Source organism: Myotis brandtii, unplaced genomic scaffold (assembly GCF_000412655.1).
Source record: "Myotis brandtii unplaced genomic scaffold, ASM41265v1 scaffold8, whole genome shotgun sequence".
Classification (NCBI taxonomy): domain Eukaryota; kingdom Metazoa; phylum Chordata; class Mammalia; order Chiroptera; family Vespertilionidae; genus Myotis; species Myotis brandtii.
Genome location: NW_005371219.1, coordinates 5,600,841 through 5,619,700, shown reverse-complemented (window position 1 = coordinate 5,619,700; position 18,860 = coordinate 5,600,841). Strand labels below are relative to the sequence as shown.

The window sequence follows — 18,860 nt, the reverse complement described above, 5'->3', positions numbered from 1 at the left end:
ATACTATAAAAAACAAAATTTCCAAGATAAAGACCAAGAACAGTATCCTTACTTTGAAAATGAAAGGAATTTTAAAAATGTAACACTAAAGAAAGCACACAAAAAATTATTTCGACTTGAAAATAATTTATTCCTCAACATTACTTTCTGAAATGATAAATCCACATATGGCTTTGAAATATAAATTGTAATTAAAGATAAATAAATGTTAAAGATTACAACTGGAAATGATAGTAACTGGCACACTTTCTCTAGGCTATGATAGCCATTTACTAGAAAGTTTGAAAGAAGACAAGTTTTGTAATGTTTGTATAGTGACAAGCAAAACAATGATAACAAGTGGCACTGTTAAAAAATATGGACATTTATTATTTCAAAATCAGCTAGTTTGATAAAAAAGCATTATATTTAAAAAGAATTTAATACAAATACATGTTAAAATAAATGTAAATTGTGACTCTTTTGAGTGAAAACAAGGTTATCCAAAGAAGAAACCAAAACTCAATGGTTGTCATAAAATCTTTCCCTGAGGTTAGTGGCTGTTACACAGAAATATTTATACTGCGGCTTCAACTCCCTGTACTTATTTTTTAAAAATCAGAAGAATTTAAACAGAATGTGAATACATAAATTATAAATAAATATAAAAATGTATCTGTACAAGATTTGTAACTAAGACACGATTCTTATTGTATAAATACCTAACTATGAGTATAAATAAAGTAAAATACTAAACAACTGCATTCTCTCAATTTTAGAAAAAGGGAATTTTCTGAAGACAACGTTTGAAGTTAAGGTACTAGGACTTACTAATTTCACACACTGGTATTATCAACGGTGATTAAACAGAACTACTTTTGCAGACAAAATACTCCCTATGAGTATTTAATATGAAAAACACAAACTGGGCTCTCTGAATCACAAAAGTTCTGAAAAAGCAAGGTAAGATTACAGGAAAAGGAAAAGCATTTTTGGGTTCTGTTTTACACAGCGACGCTCAGTCTGGGCAAGTCTTCCATGGGCATGCTTTTTGTGGCATCCAGTTGGCTGTACTCCTGGATGAGAGCTGATAAGGACGACACTGCTTCTGTAAAACAGCTTTCCTCCATCCCTTCAATTTGCAGGTAGTGATGAAGATGAGCCTATAATTTAAAAAAACCGAATAATGTTGACTATTTTCAGGAAATGTGATACTACCCTATAATGTAAACATTCTGTATTAAAATGATAGTTCACTCAGATTTACAAGAGGAATGAGAACTATAAACTCACAAGATTTCTCATTTAGATGGTCTGAGTTAGCCTCTGCTCTTCAGTTATAATCAGTGCAATGAATATAGGAGACAGAATCACCCTGATTTGTAATAGTACAATTCTTAGGAATACATCACAAATAGCCAAAATAAACACACATAGTTATAAAAGTGTGCTGAAAATTACCTTTTTCTTGTAGAGCCTCATGAATCTCTCTCTCAGTTCCAGGAAGGTAGGCTTCACACATGTGTTATTTGCTAAAGCTAATAATGAATGGGAATGGCCCACGGGAGGTACTGAACACAGGCTGGTCTTCCAGCCTTCTTGATTCCAGGAGACAAACTGTAGAGAAGGTTTTAATCTGAGATACAAAGACTCAAGGTAAGAATTAAGGTACTAAAAATGTCTGTCATATTACAGCAGCTCACATTAGGTAAACATCACTGCGTTACTGATGGTACCATTAGTTTATAATGTAAGTTATCTATTTTTTACTATCAGCAGTATTGTGGTACAGTCTGACAGTGAACTAAGAAACATTTAGTAGGAGGACATTAGATTAGTTGTGTGGCGATTCATAAAGCTAGAAACACATTCCTTAACATTAGAAATCTGGGGATGAAAATAAAGAAAAGTATTATAATTTTTTTTTTTTACTTTTTAACTCAACAGAGCAGTTTTCTGTAGACTGAGAATAGTAAAACATTAACTTAGAAGCAGTGTAGTGGTAGTAATAAATACAGTAACAATAGTTAAATTTTTTGAACACTCTCAGGAAATAAAACATCATTTAGTACTTAAAAATAACAACTTTGTACTATTATTATTCTTATTCTTCATTTGAGAAAAATAAGGCTCAGAGAGGCTAAGTAGTTTGCTCAAGGTCATACTTAAATGGCTAGAGTTCGAAGAGAGACTATCCTAATTATTATGCTACACTGTCACAGCAGTACACATAACAAATTATCTTGAAAAAATACAAACTCAAACCTTTCAATATTTCTGCGAAGATCTGAAATCTGGACATTTCCTCTAACCATGAGGGCACAGGCGAGGTAGAGACTGTGTTTGGGGTCAGCCTGAATTAGCTGGTGATCTTTACTAAAAGCATCTGAAAACATTTGATCCAACCTAGAACAATAAGAGTCACTGTTTATACAAAATATTACATCTTTCTTCTATGTGTAACTATAAAATGAAAAGACAGTCATCTGTAGGTAAATAAACTTTACATGCAAATATATTCTAAATCTCTGCTATAATTTTCTCAAAGCAATCTTTTACAGAATACGAGAAGAGAGGAAATGACATAATATCTTTTTTTTTTTTTAAATAAAAAGCTTCTACAATATATTGGTGATTTCAGGTATCTACAAAATGTTAACTATATCATTAGTGAGCTCTATAAAATGCTGATTTCGGGAACTTGTGTCATTATTACTTATTTCAGTACTAGAGGCCTGGTGTACAAATTCGTGCAGGGGTGGGGTCCAGCTGGCTGGCCCCGATGGGGGCTGATCAGCTTCGGGAGGTTGGCCGGCCAGTCCCGCCTCTGATTGGGGTCAGGGGCCGATCTGGGCCCCTATCAGGCTGGTTGGCCCCTTCACTGTGCATCATAGCAACTGGTTGTTCTGGTCATTTCGCTTTTATATATATAGATGCTTATCTACTTGCATAGTACCAGACTATCAAAACTAATTAAAAGCTTCAATACTAAGAGAAAATGACTTTGTATCTTTAAAATTATCATAAATCTGGAATAATCATGAGGAAACTATCAAAGACAATGTTAGGCTCCCCTATAAAACATGAAACTCTGTAGTAGTGTTCCTGAAGAGGGAGACTTTAAAGTGAATGAAGTCTTTTTAAAAATATATATATATTTTTATTGAGAGAGGAAGGGAGAGGGAAATAGAGACATCAATGATGAGAGAATCATTGATCAGCTGCCTCCTGCATGCCCCACACTGGGGATCGAGCCCACAATCCAGGCATGTGCCCTGACCAGGAATCAAACCGTGAACTCCTGGTTCATAGGTTGATGCTCAACCACTGAGCCACGCTGGCTGGGTGTGAATGAAGTCTTTTAACTTCATTCTTTAATCCTTTAGTTAAAGAGGGGAAGGTGAGGGTGACTGACAAAGTTTATATCTAACCATACAGACTTGTTGGTCCTCAACATGGCCCCACTTAATTCAATACAATTATGATAAGGTTCCTTTGATAGCTCTTGCCAGAGCTATGTGTGCTGATTCTGCAGAAAGCCTGGGAAAAGCAACTGGAATCACACTATGCTGCCTATTCATTCAACAGACATTTACTAAATACCAGGCAAGGCATGGTTCTAAGTGCAAGAGATCCAGTTGTGAACACCAAGAAAAAATCTCCTACTCTAATGGAGCCTACATCCTATCCTGATTATCCTATAGCAAGAAGGATAGAGGACTCCCTTAGGAAATGGTGAAATTTGGGGCACTCATGAATCCTCCACTATTGTATTCAAAATTTTGGTCTGTATGTGCTTTCTGGCATTTTTATGGAGTCAAGGAAACCCAGGAAAGGTTAAGAATTGCTGAACAACAGTGGTCAAACTCATTTCTTAATTTATCTTTTGTCACAAAATATAAAAACTAGTAAGCAGGTATTTATAATTATTGGATACTTTATTTACATAAGAAACATGAAATTTCAAAAAAACATACACACTCATGTACTTATTATTTTCATTTGATAAAAATGAACTGGGTACAGAACTAACATTTATTATTTAACTAGAGGCCCGATGCACCAAATTCATGCAAGAGTAGGCCTTCCTTCCCCTGGCTGCAGCATCGGCTTCCCTCTGGCACCTGGGACACAGGCTTCCCTCACAATGCTGGCTTTGTCCGGAAGGACGTCCAGTCTAATGAGCATATTATGCTTTTATTATTATAGATACACCCAACAGGGATATGAGGTAGGTACTCAAACTCTCATTTTTACAGAGGAGAAAAACTAAAATAAAAGTAGTGGCAAAGTTGCTAGTAGTATGTGAAAGAATTAGGATTCAAACTTAAGTATGTCAAACCTCAAAGCTCTTAAATCTTGTATTTTATTATTTTTCATAAGCTTAAAAGTTTAGTTATTAGAATTAATTTCAAATAGTTTAATATTGACATTTTAAAAAGTGTAGAGGGCCGCCTGGGAGGCACCTAGGCATTTTCTTATAATTATTGTCAGCTGAACTCAGAGCATAGGCAGAGCCACGCCCTGGGAACATGCTTCCCCAATAAGGCTGGACATGTTAATCAGGCAGGGGCGGAACTAGATATGTAAATCTAGGCCTTTAAAATAAACCTGCTGTGTGTCTCAGGCCGCTTTGCCGCCTCTCCATCAGAGAGGATGGCGCCCACCTGGCCCCAGCTTAAAATCTATTTCTGCATCTTGGTCTTTCTTTAATTTCTTAATCCCCAGCTCCTCCACTCAGCAAATGGACTGTTTCCTTTTCCATGCGGGACATGGAAAAGAGAGAAACAGCCCCCCACAAAAAATGGCCACCATCAACTATATTTTATATATTTCTCACAAAGAAATAGTTAATATAAATGTTTCTCTTAAAAAATATTTTTTTAAAGGTAACTCAAGTTCTCAAGTAATTGGAATAAAGTTACTACAGCTTACCTTCGAGGAGGAATGTTAACATCTGCCAGTGTATACAGAGGTGTTAGGCTTGACACAAGATAATGCAGTTGAGGAAAAGGAACTAAATTCATGCTGATTTCATTAAGGTCCATATTAAGGGATCCTTCAAACCTCGCAGAGCTAAAACATTATTTTAAAGCATGAGAAAAAAGTTTAATTTTAAAGTTATATACTTTAAATGTAGCTTGATTTACTTAGCAGGCATGTTCTTAAATCCTCTCAATACTCTGTTCTTCAGTAGAGAATATATACTCTTTTCCCCCTATATTAGCGAAATTCAGTATCATGGATATGATGTATAAAGATAACTAAAAAATAACACAACCTCTATAGCAACTCTTATTTCTGGCTTACCTGAGGTATAACTAACACACTATTACAGTTGCTCATTACATATGTATATAAAAATATCTTACTTAAAACAGACTTTAGATTGAGTTAAACACATTAGTTAATAATTATTTACTTATTCTGTAATCTTTACTAAATTCCTCAGGTGTCTGCTTAATAAGCTTTATACTTTAGAATATAATAATGCCGAAGCAATCTTTTAGATTAAAGTCAAGGAAATATTTTGGATCAGCTAATGAGAAGATATAGATCAGCTGGTTTTAAAGATTAAAACATTCCATAGCAAAAAAAAAAAAAAGTTTACTTTTGTCTAAAAGAGTGTTTCTCAAGTGTGTCTACCACAAAACCCCTTTTATTATTTTAACACCTATTAATATTCCATGTAATATACCTAGGGAATTGCTCCTTTGGAGCCATAGAAATTAAAATTCTGGTTCTTCACTCGAAGATTTGAAATCACTAGACAAAATAAAATCCTATATAATAAAGATGTAATATGCAAATAGTCATTACGCCGTGAAGCGTAATGACTGAAAGCTGTGAGGGGGGAGAGGGGACAGGGGGAGCTACAGGAGGGCGGGGTAGCAGGCGGAGAGCTACTGGAGGGCGGCAGTGAGCTACTGGTGCACTAGTAAAAACATAAGAAGTTTCGACAACTTAGAATAACTAAAAAATGCTATTATAAGCACAGCGAAGTTTTGAAGTTTTTAAACTGTCCTTAGGTATACCACCCATAGGATTACCTTGTTAGGTTGAGCAGCAAATTTGCCACAATGTTGTTCATCGCATCAAAGGGCTTTTCCTGCCACTTTTTAAAAGCCCCAGCACTTGAAGTAACCAGACTCTTTGGCTTTACAGCTGTACCCAGCTTTCCAGAATTCACCACAAGGTCAATTTTGCTAATGATGTCAAATAAGGACTTTTAAGAGAAAAATATTGAGAGAGAAGTTATTAAGAAGAGTGGACACAGATAGCATTCTATCAGGAAAGAAAGAGGAGAAAGAAAACAAATTAAACTTTTCTCTTAGATGGGAAGGCTGAAAAGTAAAGAATGTTTCATGTAAGCATAACACAGGAATGATTGTATGCGCAATATATACAAATTACAATGTTATTTCTTACTTGGTTGTCAATGGGCAACACGCAGTCTGCATGCTCATTAAGTTCCTTCATTGCCAAGATGCTATTGTAAGGTGAAGTTATGACATCATCCTCACCGGAAGGATAAATTGAAGTCACAAATCTGTATACTTCTGGGAATTCATCTTCAAGTACCTTTAAAAGAAATGTGCCAAGTCCAGATCCTGTTCCTGAGGATTAAATTTCAAAAAGATAACAAACAGCATAAATGGTTCAGAATATAATGTGAGGAACTTGGAATTTTATGGTGTTTCTTTTTTGGTGGAAATATACATTAAGAACTTTTAAACTTATTCCTGTGATTATATATTAACTCATCTAATTTCAGATAAGGAGATTAAGACAACATGGGTAGTGAGGCTTAAAGTTCTGAATTCAATGTCTGGCCCTTACTGTGAGGTTGGGAGGGCTTTCTATATTTCACTCTTTTTCACATTAAAGTTATACCTATATGATGTCAAAGAACTGATTGAAGGACAAAAAAAATTCAACTAAGACAGCATTCAATCCACATTTGATATTAGGCAACTTAAAACAAAAAGCAAAACTATCTTAACATCTTTGGTGGAGTACAGAATAGCTCAGTTGGTTAGAGCGTAGTCCCGTCATGCCAAGGTTGCAGGTTCAATCCCTGGTCAGGGCACATACAAGAATCAGCCAACCAATGAATGCATAAATAAGAGGAACAACAAACCGATGTCTTTCTCTCTCCCTCTCTTCTGCTCCCCCCTCTCTCTAAAACAAACAAACAAAAAAGGTGATGATGTTAAAAATAACAACAAACCGATGTCTTCTACGGCCCGCGGGGGCGGGGCCCGCCCCTTTTTAAAAAAAAAAAACAAAAAAAAAAAAAAAAGACCGTACCCTTTTATGTAATGATGTTTACTTTGAATTTATATTAGTTCACACAAACACTCCATCCATGCTTTTGTTCCGGCCCTCAGGTCCAGTTTAAGAACCCATTGTGGCCCTCGAGTCAAAAAGTTTGCCCACCCCTGTACTAGATAGAAGTGAGGGAGGTTTTTTTGGTTAATCTTTAATGAAAAGGACTTTCTAAGCATTATACAAAACCAAAGCTATTATAGAAAAGATAGTTTTGACCCCATGAAAAATAAAAACTTCTATACATAGATTTAAAAAAAAGCCATAAATTAATAAAAAGGCAAACTTAAGAAGAAATCTTCAACACATATGATGGAGGACTAAGTTTCTTTAATAAAGAGGTCGCACACATCAACAACCAAAAAATTAAGAATAATGGGCTAAGTATATAAATATCTAACTCAAAAAAAATCAAATGGAAAAAAGATATGAAGATGCTCAACCTATCTTCTAACTAAAGAAATACAATTTAAAACAATATAATTTTGAACATATTAGATTTATGTCTCATAATACTTGGTGTTGATGATAGTATCGGGAAATAAACTTTTATAAATTGTTGCTAATAATAAGGATTGGTGCAATAATGTAAGAAGGTATTTAGTAAAGAATCAAAATTTTAAATGTACATATTCTTTGGTCTCTTTCCTTTCTAGGAATATTGCCTATAGCTATAGTGGCACAAGTGAACAGAGATGTATGTACCAGATGTTCACTGGGGATTGTTTGTAATAACTAAACACCATAAACAACTTAACATCCACTAAGGAGGACTGACTTTAAAAATTATTACCTATTTACACAATTGGAATCTCTGAGTTGATATTGAAAGACATGTGAGAAAAATATAAAGTGGAAAAATTATAGAATAATTGCATGATCTTGTTTATGTAAAAATACACACACAAACTTTTTTTTTTTTTTTTAAATATATTTTATTGACTCCTTGAGAGGAAGGTTGTAATAACTAAACACCACAAACAACTTAACATCCACTAAGGAGGACTGACTTTAAAAATTATTACCTATTTACACAATTGGAATCTCTGAGTTGATATTGAAAGACATGTGAGAAAAATATAAAGTGGAAAAATTATAGAATAATACATATTGCATGATCTTGTTTATGTAAAAATACACACACAAACTTTTAAGAGGCATAGAAAATATCTGGAAGGATGACACTGGCAAACTTAATTACCTGTAAAGTTAGACACTAGAGATTGAATGTGGAAAAGGAGACCATCATTTTTAACTTTCAGTATTATTTAAATTATTTTTGTCATTTTCAGTGAATTGTGAATTATAATCTTCTGAGATTTTGAAGGTACCATAATGAACTATAAATCAAATTGTGTTTTATTTTAATTACTCAAACTTGCATGTTAATTATACAATCACAAAGAAAATTTGTTTCTTAATTTAATGATGATATTCTATAGGCATGGTTACATAGCAATTATGACTTTAATTTAAAAATCGTAGGTATGTTTAACCTACTGAATAAATAGATATGTTTAACCTGATGAATATAAAATCTTAATCTCAGATTGGAGAAAAAAGCAGCAAATTTTTCTTTTAAAATTGGATAATCCTAGTATGAAATTAGCAGATTATGATCTGTTTCTATTTCCTAAACAGGGAAGCAAAATACTTCACTTGCAAGGTAGACTCCCCTGGGGGAAAAGAGCAATGCAAACCACTTATTGTAGGTCAAGGTAATTAATTACCACATGAGAAATGATTTAGAGGAGTTGGCTAAAATTATTTCTTTTACTTATTTCTTATTGAACAAAACAAAGGTGTGAAGGTGGTTAGAGAAAGGATGGATTCTGATTATATATATATTTATTTTATCCTCACCCAAGGATATATTTGATTTTGGAGAGAGCGGAAGGAGCGGAGGAAGGGAAGGCCTTAAGGAGAAAGAGAGAGAAAGAGAAAGACATAGAGAGACAGAGAGAAACATGATTGATTGGTTGCCTCCCACATGTGCCCAGACAGGGGATCTAACCTGAAACTTAGGTATATGCCCTGACCAGGAATCAAATCTGCAACCTTTTAGTGTAGGGTGATGCTCTAACCAAGTGAGCCACCCAGCTAGAGTGGATTCTGATATTCTTTTGCAAGCATACCTGTGAACATGCCAGAAATACTTAGCTTTAATTAGGATAAGGGACTGCACAAGCAAACTCTTAGGAGAAAGTCAGCATTCCCCCAAAGCTCATATATAATAACATGTAACTGGAAATGTAGTAAAAGAAACTAAAGGTAGAAGAAGAAAAAAATTTCAGATTCCATTCTATTGACTCTTTTTTTCCTATTGACTCTTAAAAGGATTAATTTTTTAAATGGTAATACTTTGATAAACATTAAGATAAAAACCTGTTGTTATGTATATACATTCATAAACACACACTCTCTTAATTGTTCTCTCTTTATCAAGCATAGGACTGAAAACAAGACTTATGTTTGCAAATGAATTCTCAGTTGCATTTTCACATTGTTACAGGTAAATGAATGAATAACTTTACCTCCTCCCATGGAATGTATTATAAAGAAACTCTGCAAACAATCACAGTGCTCTGCTGACTTTCTGAGTTTCTCTAAAATCTGTTCTTGATAAAGACTGCCAAAAACTTTGTGCCCCACAGCCCTGGAAAAAAAAAAGATTAAAAAAACATTCCTTACATTTACTATTTCAAGATTTTTATTTCTGATCTAAATGAAATTATAGAAAACTTGAAAAAGTATTTTTACCATATTAAGTAACTCCTATTCCTGTTTCATATCAATAAATAATATGATATCTCAATGATGGTAGGTAGAAAATTTAGTAAATATATATTTATAATCCTCAGATATCCTGATAAGAGAGCTCATTATCAATGGATATTAAACTATGGTGTTCCTCTCTTAATTTTTGCTTAAGGTATAATTACAACGAAACAAGATTTTAAGTAAACTACAATTATAGAGAATTTTACATATTAAAAAGCAGAATATAGTCAACTGGGAAGACAAAAAATTTAAAGCTATTTTGGTTTAAAATATGAGAAAAACATTGGTCACATCATGTTATTACAAGAAGAAATGGCACACAGTAAAAACTGATATTCACGAGGATCTGTAAGCCTTTTTACCTGCCCAAATTTGCAAGTTCACTATGATGAACTAAAAAATAAGCATGATTTCCTGGCAACCGGGAGTCAGGTGTAACTCAAAAGTTACAGAATAAGTTATTCAACAATTAGAGAAAAGCCAGTTAGGTAGTCAGGTGGATTCACTTAGTGACTGGTTCTCCCAAAATGACCCTCCCAGAACACAAGATTCAAATCCATGCTTTAGTAAAATTATACATCACTACACATTGTGAACCTGAGGGACTGACTGCAAATACTTAAAATGATAAATATTAGATTTGCAAATAGAGAGGAGCTACTTAATTTATTAAAAATCTCAATTTAAATAATTAAATGATCTTTGTTAGAGTTTTTTTTCCCCTTAAGGAGAAGCAACCATTGTACTTTAACCCCCAGAGTGACGCGGGGGGCGCGATCTATTGCTCTCCTCCTGTCTTTTGCCAAAAGTGCAGGGAGCGTGCGCTCCTCCTGCAGTGTCACTATTACATGCTAGTAGTTCACTCTTTATTGACAGATGGCACCTAAGTGCAGATTACTTATGATGCCGAATGTTTGTAGTTCTAAAATTGAACACTAGTATTTATCTGCCTAATTTTTTACAGGTACTACGATTTTATGAAGTTTACTCAGATTTTGTAGCCCTAAAGCTTCGAAATGGCGTCCAGTTCTAAGTCTGCTTTTATTAGTGATGATGATATTGCTAAATATGTCAATTCTTGCTGTGAAGATGAGGATTTTGTGGAAGATATTGGAGAAGGGTGTCCCTCTATTTTAACATTATATGTTTTGTTCAAATTTTTTTTCTACTAGTATTTTATAATACAATCAGCAAACAATATACGTCAAAGATGAAAACAAATGTAGTAAAAGTTTCCTTAAGTTTTTGAATATGTAACTTCATCTACTTGTGATTCATAATTTTTTTCCTAAACTGCTGTAAAATCAGCAAAAATGCCCTGGAAATTTTAGCATAGTTCCTAGGATATTGGTTGGCACTCAAAAGGTTAAGGGCCAAACAGAGCCTCAGGCTGAACTTGAATACTGGGACACTGGTCTGGCTGGCATCTCTGTATTGGAGAACTTGATAGAATCAAATACTATAGGTAAGAGAACAGTTTATAACAACACTTAAAACTTTTGTCACTATTTAGTATTATGCAAGAATCAATTTACAACGAGGAATTTAGTAAATCAATTTTTCATGAATCATGTTTTTCTTTAAAAAGATGAGAAAGAATAATTTCCAAAAAGTATGAAATACCATTCTTTATCAAGGAAAAGATGATGGGGGAAAGGCCTAGAGTTAGGTATGGCACGTTCTATTTTGATTTCATGTCAGCAGGACCTATTAGAATGAAGAAAAGATTGCTCATTTTTTTCTGAAGACATTTCCATTTTAATGGTCAGCATATTCTCACCAATTATTCCCTGAGCCAGATATATCAGTGATGAGCTGCTTGCTATCAAATACATCTCTCAAAGGTCCCTGCAGAATTTCATTGACGACCCCTTCCTCCATGTCAATTAAGACAGCCTGAGAAGGAGAAATAAAACTGAATTAACATATTTTTCTTTAGTTAGTCACTCTGTAAGTGAAAATAACTTATGAGCTAAAAGTTGCATTGTTCTTCTAATTTAAGCTTAATCAGATCTCTATTTGAATATTTATGTAGACTCTGATATAAGAATTAAAAATAATTTCACTCTGCTTGAAAGGTGAAATCCAATAAAAGATGGATTCTAAACTCTTACCCTACTCCAAATTACCAAGTGGAGGGAAAAAAAATTGAATAATCCCCTCAACTGATGTTCTAACTATTCTTTTATTCATCTGCTTATGTGACTGTAAATTTTTTGAGAACAAGGTCTCAGAAATCTAGAAGGTAACCTTACTAGAGAAAATTTTCAATGTAAGGTGCATTAATGCATTTGTTTACTAGGAGCAACCATGCTGCTCGTTGTGAATTGCAGCCCGAAATTGTCAATTCAAGCCGTAAATTTACTATTATGTGCCAAGCCAAAGCACCAGGTAGATGTCAAAGATGACAACAGGGTCCCTCTCCAAGTAACTCACAATCTAATTCATTACCACAAACTTCTCTGACATGGGAGATAACCTCTATTACTAAGAACACCAGAATAAAAAACTCATAAACGTAACTATGGAAAGAAACAGAGAAGACTAGAAAGAAATATAGAAAAATATATAGCCAAAGGAAATATAGCAGGGATAGGGTGGCAGTAGGATTATATACCCCCTACCCTTGCTATCTCGTGCTTTACTTCCCATATTTTCCACAGTGAGGAAAAAGAGGGAAAATGTTAAATAAATAAATAAAGGAAAGCTGAAAAAAATATTATGAAATAACCTTAGAGTACACTATAAAGCTATTAACTTTTTGATTCAGTGTCATAGAGGGGTTTTTAAGTGCTTGTGATCATGTCATGTTAAGCACTTACTACATATGCCACTGTTCTAAGTGCTTATATATACCACCCCGTTAAATCCCCACAAACCTACTTTATACACCAGGAAACTGAGGCCTGGGAAAGTTACCTAACTTGGCTATGATCACTGAGCTAGTAAGTGGTAGAGCTGAGATTCAAATCTGGATAGCCTGGGTGTAGAATACTGACTCTTAACCACCAAATTATATGCTCTACCATTTTATTGAGGGGAGACAGTCAAGTTTGATATTTACAGAGTACAGAGTCCAGTGGAGTTACAATTTGTGAATTCAATTATTTATGTAGTTAATTAACTATGCTATTGTAAACTGGCAATTAAAATAGTATTACACAGTATATTAGAAATACATGCAATATAAGAATCCAAGTGTATATATCTTACCCGTGCTTTTAAAGAACAAATTTTCCCCTTGGAAATGCTGCCACCATCACCAACCACTCTGAAAGATAAAAAATAAAAATAAAATAAAAATCTTAAGATCTTCCATGGTTATTAGCGCTATCAGGTAATAAAGTTAACTTCCATTTATATAATAAAGCTACTCATAGGCCAGGTGAGACAGACACAAAAGATAACAAAGGAGCCACCATTCCTAATCTTCTCCCTTACCTACCTCCCATTACCCTAAAAAAATGAGGTACTTATTTCCCTGGCTTTCTTTGTAGTTAGTGCTGGCCATGTAATCCAGTTCTGGCTAATGAGATAAAAAGGCCCAGATGCAGTTGGTGCCAATTCTTCTGCCTTCCTACCTTGAACAAGATTATGATGTGATTCATAGATTGGAGGCTGCCATTTCATAGTTATGAAGTAACAAACATAAGACAAAAAGTCAACACACTAAGGATAATGATACGATAGACAGTATCTTGGTGTTAAAGGCACTTCTCCAAACCTAGAACATACAAATTCCTGGTTTATTTTTATCTGAGATAACTGGATACCTTTATTGCTTAAGCCACCATTAATGAAGTTTTCTGTTGTAGCTAAACACTTACCAACGAATGTACTATTGACTATATACCATTGACTACCTAAGGGTGTTCCTAGAATTTCATGTTGAACATAGTTACCAAAGTAAATAATCTAGGACCAAACATAGTGTACGAGTCAATGTTGTTTACAAGAAGACACAATATATGAAAGGCAGCAGAATTAAGCATAAAATGCTGTAGGTCAAAGGTTGATAAACTAGGATCCTCTGAGCAGCTGTTTGTTCTCTTAAATAAAGTTTTATTGGAACACAGCTACACCCGTTTGTTTATGAACTTTATATCTGCAAAACTTAAAATATTTACCATCTGACCCTTTACAGGAAAGGTCTGCCTCAAATTTACCTACCTGCTATAGGTAAATTCCTATCATGCTGTTAAAAAGGTATGATCATTTCCTTAAATAGATAAAGAAGCGTACACAAAGAAGTGATCTTGTTTTCAAAAGATTTTTTTTGTACTAATTTATGGAATCGATTCTACATATGTTGATAGTACATGGAAACAGCAATATGCCAAGCCCCTTCTCCCCTTCATCCCAAACTCGATACAGGGGAAATAAGAATGCTCGCAGGTTAATTATGAAACAGTAGATGACAGTATAGTTATGTGAAGTCACCTTATTCAGAGGGACCAGCTCCCAGGCTGAGTCTCAACTATGTAACATTCAATGAAAGGACTGGCCACCAAGAATAGAGGGGGTGAGAGTTGGAATTTAGTAGAAGCATCTGAAAGGAAGTATTACAACAGCAAATTAGAGTCTCTTAATAGGATTTAGGGGAGAGGATGTTCTAGTTCACAAACAAGAGGGAATCTAGTCCATGATTAGGTATTTCCATATAATCAAGGTAAATGACACCAGCTATCAGGGCAATCCATTGAACTACTCTTGGTCGCCATGGTCACTAAACAACCTTCTATTACTTAGCTTTTCAGGTAGATTTCCTACAGAAGAGAATGTGCTTCTGAAGGAAAATGAGTAACTAGTCTTCTTGAGTTATAGTTTCTACTGCCAATTAACACATTGACGTTCCACTTTTAGTTTGGTGCATCTGTCTGTAGTATTCAGCCCTGGGCCCAAGTCCACAAGGTTTCTGGGTTTGGAAGCCTGAGGGTCAGACTCTGGAATTCATCATGAAAGAGGTAATTGCCTCAAATACCCAAACAATTAATTCAAATTAGAACTGGAATTTTTACTGAACTAGATTAAAACCGGATATGAAGTATATATTTTTCAGCTCAAGCCCACTACAGTTTGGCTTTAAGTGTTTTGAAAATGCATGAACTTAATAATTTAACATTAAAAGCTATGAACAAACCTTGAATGTCAAATTACTTTTTCAGATAAAAGATGATATGAAGAAATATACCCTTTATTAAATAAACCAAAGTAATCTGACAATTGCTTTTTCCCCTCTCAGTACATTCTACTTGTAGAGCACATATTCCTGACCACAAATAACATTCCAGAAATGTAAACAATATACTTTTCTTTCAAAAGATAAGCCATTACTGGATGCATTAACAAGATACACAAAGAGCAATTTTTAGCAGTCCTTTAAGTGAAACTTGATTTAGAGGTCAAGTTTAGAAAAGGTGTACTAAAGGTCCTTTTTGTTGCTTAATATAGTCTTAAGAGAAAACCCATTGTCCTGCTCTGAAGAGTGACACAAGAATAGTAATGTTATGAGAATAATGAGAAATATGCTTTTAATAAGAAAAACAAACAAAAAAAGCCAGACAAGTTCTTTACAATTATCAGCTTTGAAGAACTCTCTTCCAATCTGTTGGCAGGAAGAGTAATCATTACTCTATGTGATATACATCCTCTCATCTTACCTGGTATCCACGTTTCTAAAGAAGCTGCTTATTGCCTCATCATAAATTCCTTTCTAAAAAGAAAGAACATATTGACAGCATTTCATTAAGTTTTGCCTCTTTCCCAAAGGAAGTCCTTGCCATTTAATAACCCCACAACACGGTAACAGCTGGAGCCTGACTATGACAAGAAAAAGCAAGCTATCACAGGTTGCTCAGACCCAGTCTTCCAATCCATAGAAGACAAAATCTCCTGAGATCTAGGAGTTCAGTCCAGGGAAGGGTGGTGAAGTCCCCGAGAACCCTGGAATCAAGAGAGCTTTCTCTGAATTCCAGGGGATCATTTTAAAAGCCAACTGGTTAAATCAGGGAATAAATATGGCACACATGTTACCTCTTTTACATTCTTTTTTTTGGCACAGACCTCCCTCGAGGGCCCGAACCACCTCCCAGGACCCAGACCTACATCAGAGACTCAGTCCTACATACGGGTGCAGACCATTATGCCAGGGAGCAGAAGTCCATCCTGGGGCCCAGAACTCGACCCCGGAATCCAGTCTTTTATCACAGTGCAGACATCCACAGTAGTCCAGACAACAATTCCATGACCCAGACGTCCAGCCCCTGACACAGAACTCCGCCCGGGACCCAGATCTCCCTCTGGTGCCGAGACTACTCTCCAGGACCCAGACCTACATTCAGGCATCAGACCTCCATCCGGGTCCCAGACCTTTATGCCATGGCCCAGAAGGCAATCCCGGGGCGCAGACTTCAAACGCAGAATCAGGCTGGTATCAGGGGGCCAGATCTCCATCCGTACTCCAGAACACCAGTCCATAACCCAGAGGTCCAGCCCATGAGCCAAACCTCTCAACAGGGCCCACACTTCCCGCTGGGGCCTGAACCGCCCTCTCAGGACCAACCTAAATTCAGGGCTCAGACCTACATTTGGGTCCCAGAACTTAATGCCAGGCACCAGAAGTTCATTTCGGGGCCCAGACCTCGAATCCAGTATCCAGGCCTTTATCGTAGTCCAGACATCACAGTAGCCCAGACCACCATTCCATGACGCAGACCTCACACGAGATTCCAGACATCCATCCGGGGCTGGAACCACCCTCCCGGGACCAGGACCTACATCCAGGGCTCAAACCCACATCTGGGTCCCAGACCTTTATGCCAGGGCACAGAAGGCAATCCCGGGGCCCAAACCTCAAACCCAGAATCCAGGCTTGTATCAGGGGGCCAGATCTCCATCCGTAGTCCAGACCACCAGTCCATAACCCAGAGGTCCAGCCCATGGGCTAGACCTCTCCCCAGGGCCGACCTAAATCCAGGGCTCAGGCCTACATCCGGGTCCCAGAAATTGATGCGAGGCCCCGGAATTTCATTTTGGGGCCCAAACCTGGAACCCAGTATCCAGGCCTTTATCGTAGTCCAGACATCAACAGTAGTCCAGACCACCATTCCATGATGCAGACCTCTCCGGAGATTCCAGACCTCCCTCCCTGGCCCGAACTGCCCTCCCAGGACCCAGACCTACATCTGGGGCTCAGACTTACATCAGGGTCCCAGATCTTCATGGCAGGGCCCAGAAGGCAATCCCGGGGCCCAAACCTCAAACCCAGAATCCAGGCTTGTATCAGGGGGCCAGATCTCCATCCATAATCCAGACCACCAGTCCATAACCCAGAAGTCCAGCCCATGAGCCAGACCTCCCCCCAGGGCCTAGATCTCCATCTTGGGTCCGAACCGCCCTCCCAGGACCCAGCCCTACATCCAGGGCTCAGACCTAGATCCGGGTCCCAGACCTCAAACCCAGAATCCAGTCTTGTATCAGCGGGCCACATCTCCATCCTTAGTCCATACCACCAGTCCATAACCCAGAGTTCCAGACCTCAAGCCAGACCTTCCCCCAGGGCCCACCCTTCCCTCCGAGGCCCCAACTGCCCTCCCAGTACCTGGACCGACATCCGAGGCTCAGACCTACATGCAGGTCCCAGACCTTCATGCCAGAGCCCAGAAAGCCATCCCAGGGCCCGTACCTCCAACCCAGTATCCAGTCCTTTACCCTAGCCCCGACATCCACGGTAATGCAGACCACCATTCCATGACCCAGAGATCCAGCCCCTGACCCAGACCTCCACCGGGGCTCAGACAGCCCTCCATCCCCAGACCTCTCTCCCAGGACCCAGACCCACATCCGGGGCTCAGACCTATATCCTATATCAGGGTCCCAGACCTTCATGCCAGGGCCCAGAAGGCATTCCCTGGGCCCAGACTTCAAACCCAAAATCCTGTATCAGCGGGCCAGATTTCCACCCGTAGTCCACACCCCCAGTCCATAACCCAGAGGTCCAGCCCACGAGCCAGACCTTCTCCCTGGGCCCAGACCTCCCTCAGGGCCTGAACCACCCTCCCAAGACCTGGAGCTACATCTGGGGCTCAGACCTACATCTGAATCCTAGACCTTCATTCCAGGGCCCAAAAGTCGTCCCGGGTCCCGGACCCTGAACCCAGTATCCAGTCCTTTATCATAGTCCAGACATGCACAGTAGTCGAGACCACCATTCCATGACCCAGCTGTCCAGCCCCTGACCCAGACCTCCACCTGGGGCCCAGACCGCCCTCCAGTGCCCCGACCTCTCTCCCAGGACCCAGACCTACATCTGGGCATCAGACCTACATACTATCTGATTGGTCTTCACCAGAATCCTGATAAAAGATGAGACCCTGATTACTAGGGGAAGGTGTTCAGTTTCGTGTAGTCTATTAGGTGTCTAACGCCAATATACGTGTACATGCCAATTAGTTCTGCAGTTTGTTCTTTACTGACAGGATCCCATATAACGCACATCGGTCAGATAAAAGCCCAATAGAGAAAACCCAGCTCCTCTGTTGGAGGAGCCTCTCTGACAGGCGAGGGGGTTCCGGGGAGGGGGGCGGCCGGTACCTGGTTGACCGCGGCGTGCTCCCTCAGCGCCAGGTCCCAAAAGCAGCAGCCGATCTGGTTTCCGCACTGGCCCACTGCGATCGGGGAGGGGAAGGAAGGAAGGACAGACATTAGGCGGCCCCGCTGGGCTCCGCGCCGCCCGGGTCCTCACCCTCCCGGGGCAGCTCACCCTGAACGAC

The 18,860-nt window shown here is 37.9% G+C and overlaps 1 protein-coding gene across 1 annotated transcript; it reads right to left on the bottom strand.

Moving 5' to 3' along the window:
- Positions 1 to 351: 351 nt before the first annotated feature.
- TUBE1 (tubulin, epsilon 1) lies at positions 352 to 18,854 on the bottom strand. Its single transcript, XM_005883730.2, has 11 exons — positions 18,682 to 18,854; positions 15,750 to 15,802; positions 13,303 to 13,360; positions 11,870 to 11,985; positions 9,843 to 9,964; positions 6,409 to 6,596; positions 6,030 to 6,205; positions 4,915 to 5,055; positions 2,245 to 2,385; positions 1,441 to 1,615; positions 352 to 1,142 (listed from the first exon to the last, which is right to left on the bottom strand). The coding sequence occupies exons 1-11, from the start codon at positions 18,790 to 18,792 to the stop codon at positions 984 to 986; spliced, it is 1,440 nt and encodes a 479-aa protein (XP_005883792.1). The 5' UTR covers positions 18,793 to 18,854; the 3' UTR covers positions 352 to 983.
- Positions 18,855 to 18,860: the final 6 nt, after the last annotated feature.

What these genes read in the sequence shown, in the direction of transcription:
- TUBE1 (XM_005883730.2), bottom strand. Translation starts at nt 18,792, where the DNA reads ATGTCTGTCCTTCCTTCCTTCCCCTCCCCGATCGCAGTGGGCCAGTGC. An exon ending in TCTGGCTCAGGGAATAATTG is followed by an intron (nt 9,965 to 11,869) that starts GTGAGAATATGC and finishes TTTTTTTTCCAG; the next exon opens with GGCTGTGGGGCACAAAGTTT. An exon ending in CTTCGCAGAAATATTGAAAG is followed by an intron (nt 1,616 to 2,244) that starts GTTTGAGTTTGT and finishes TTTGTATCTCAG; the next exon opens with ATTAAAACCTTCTCTACAGT.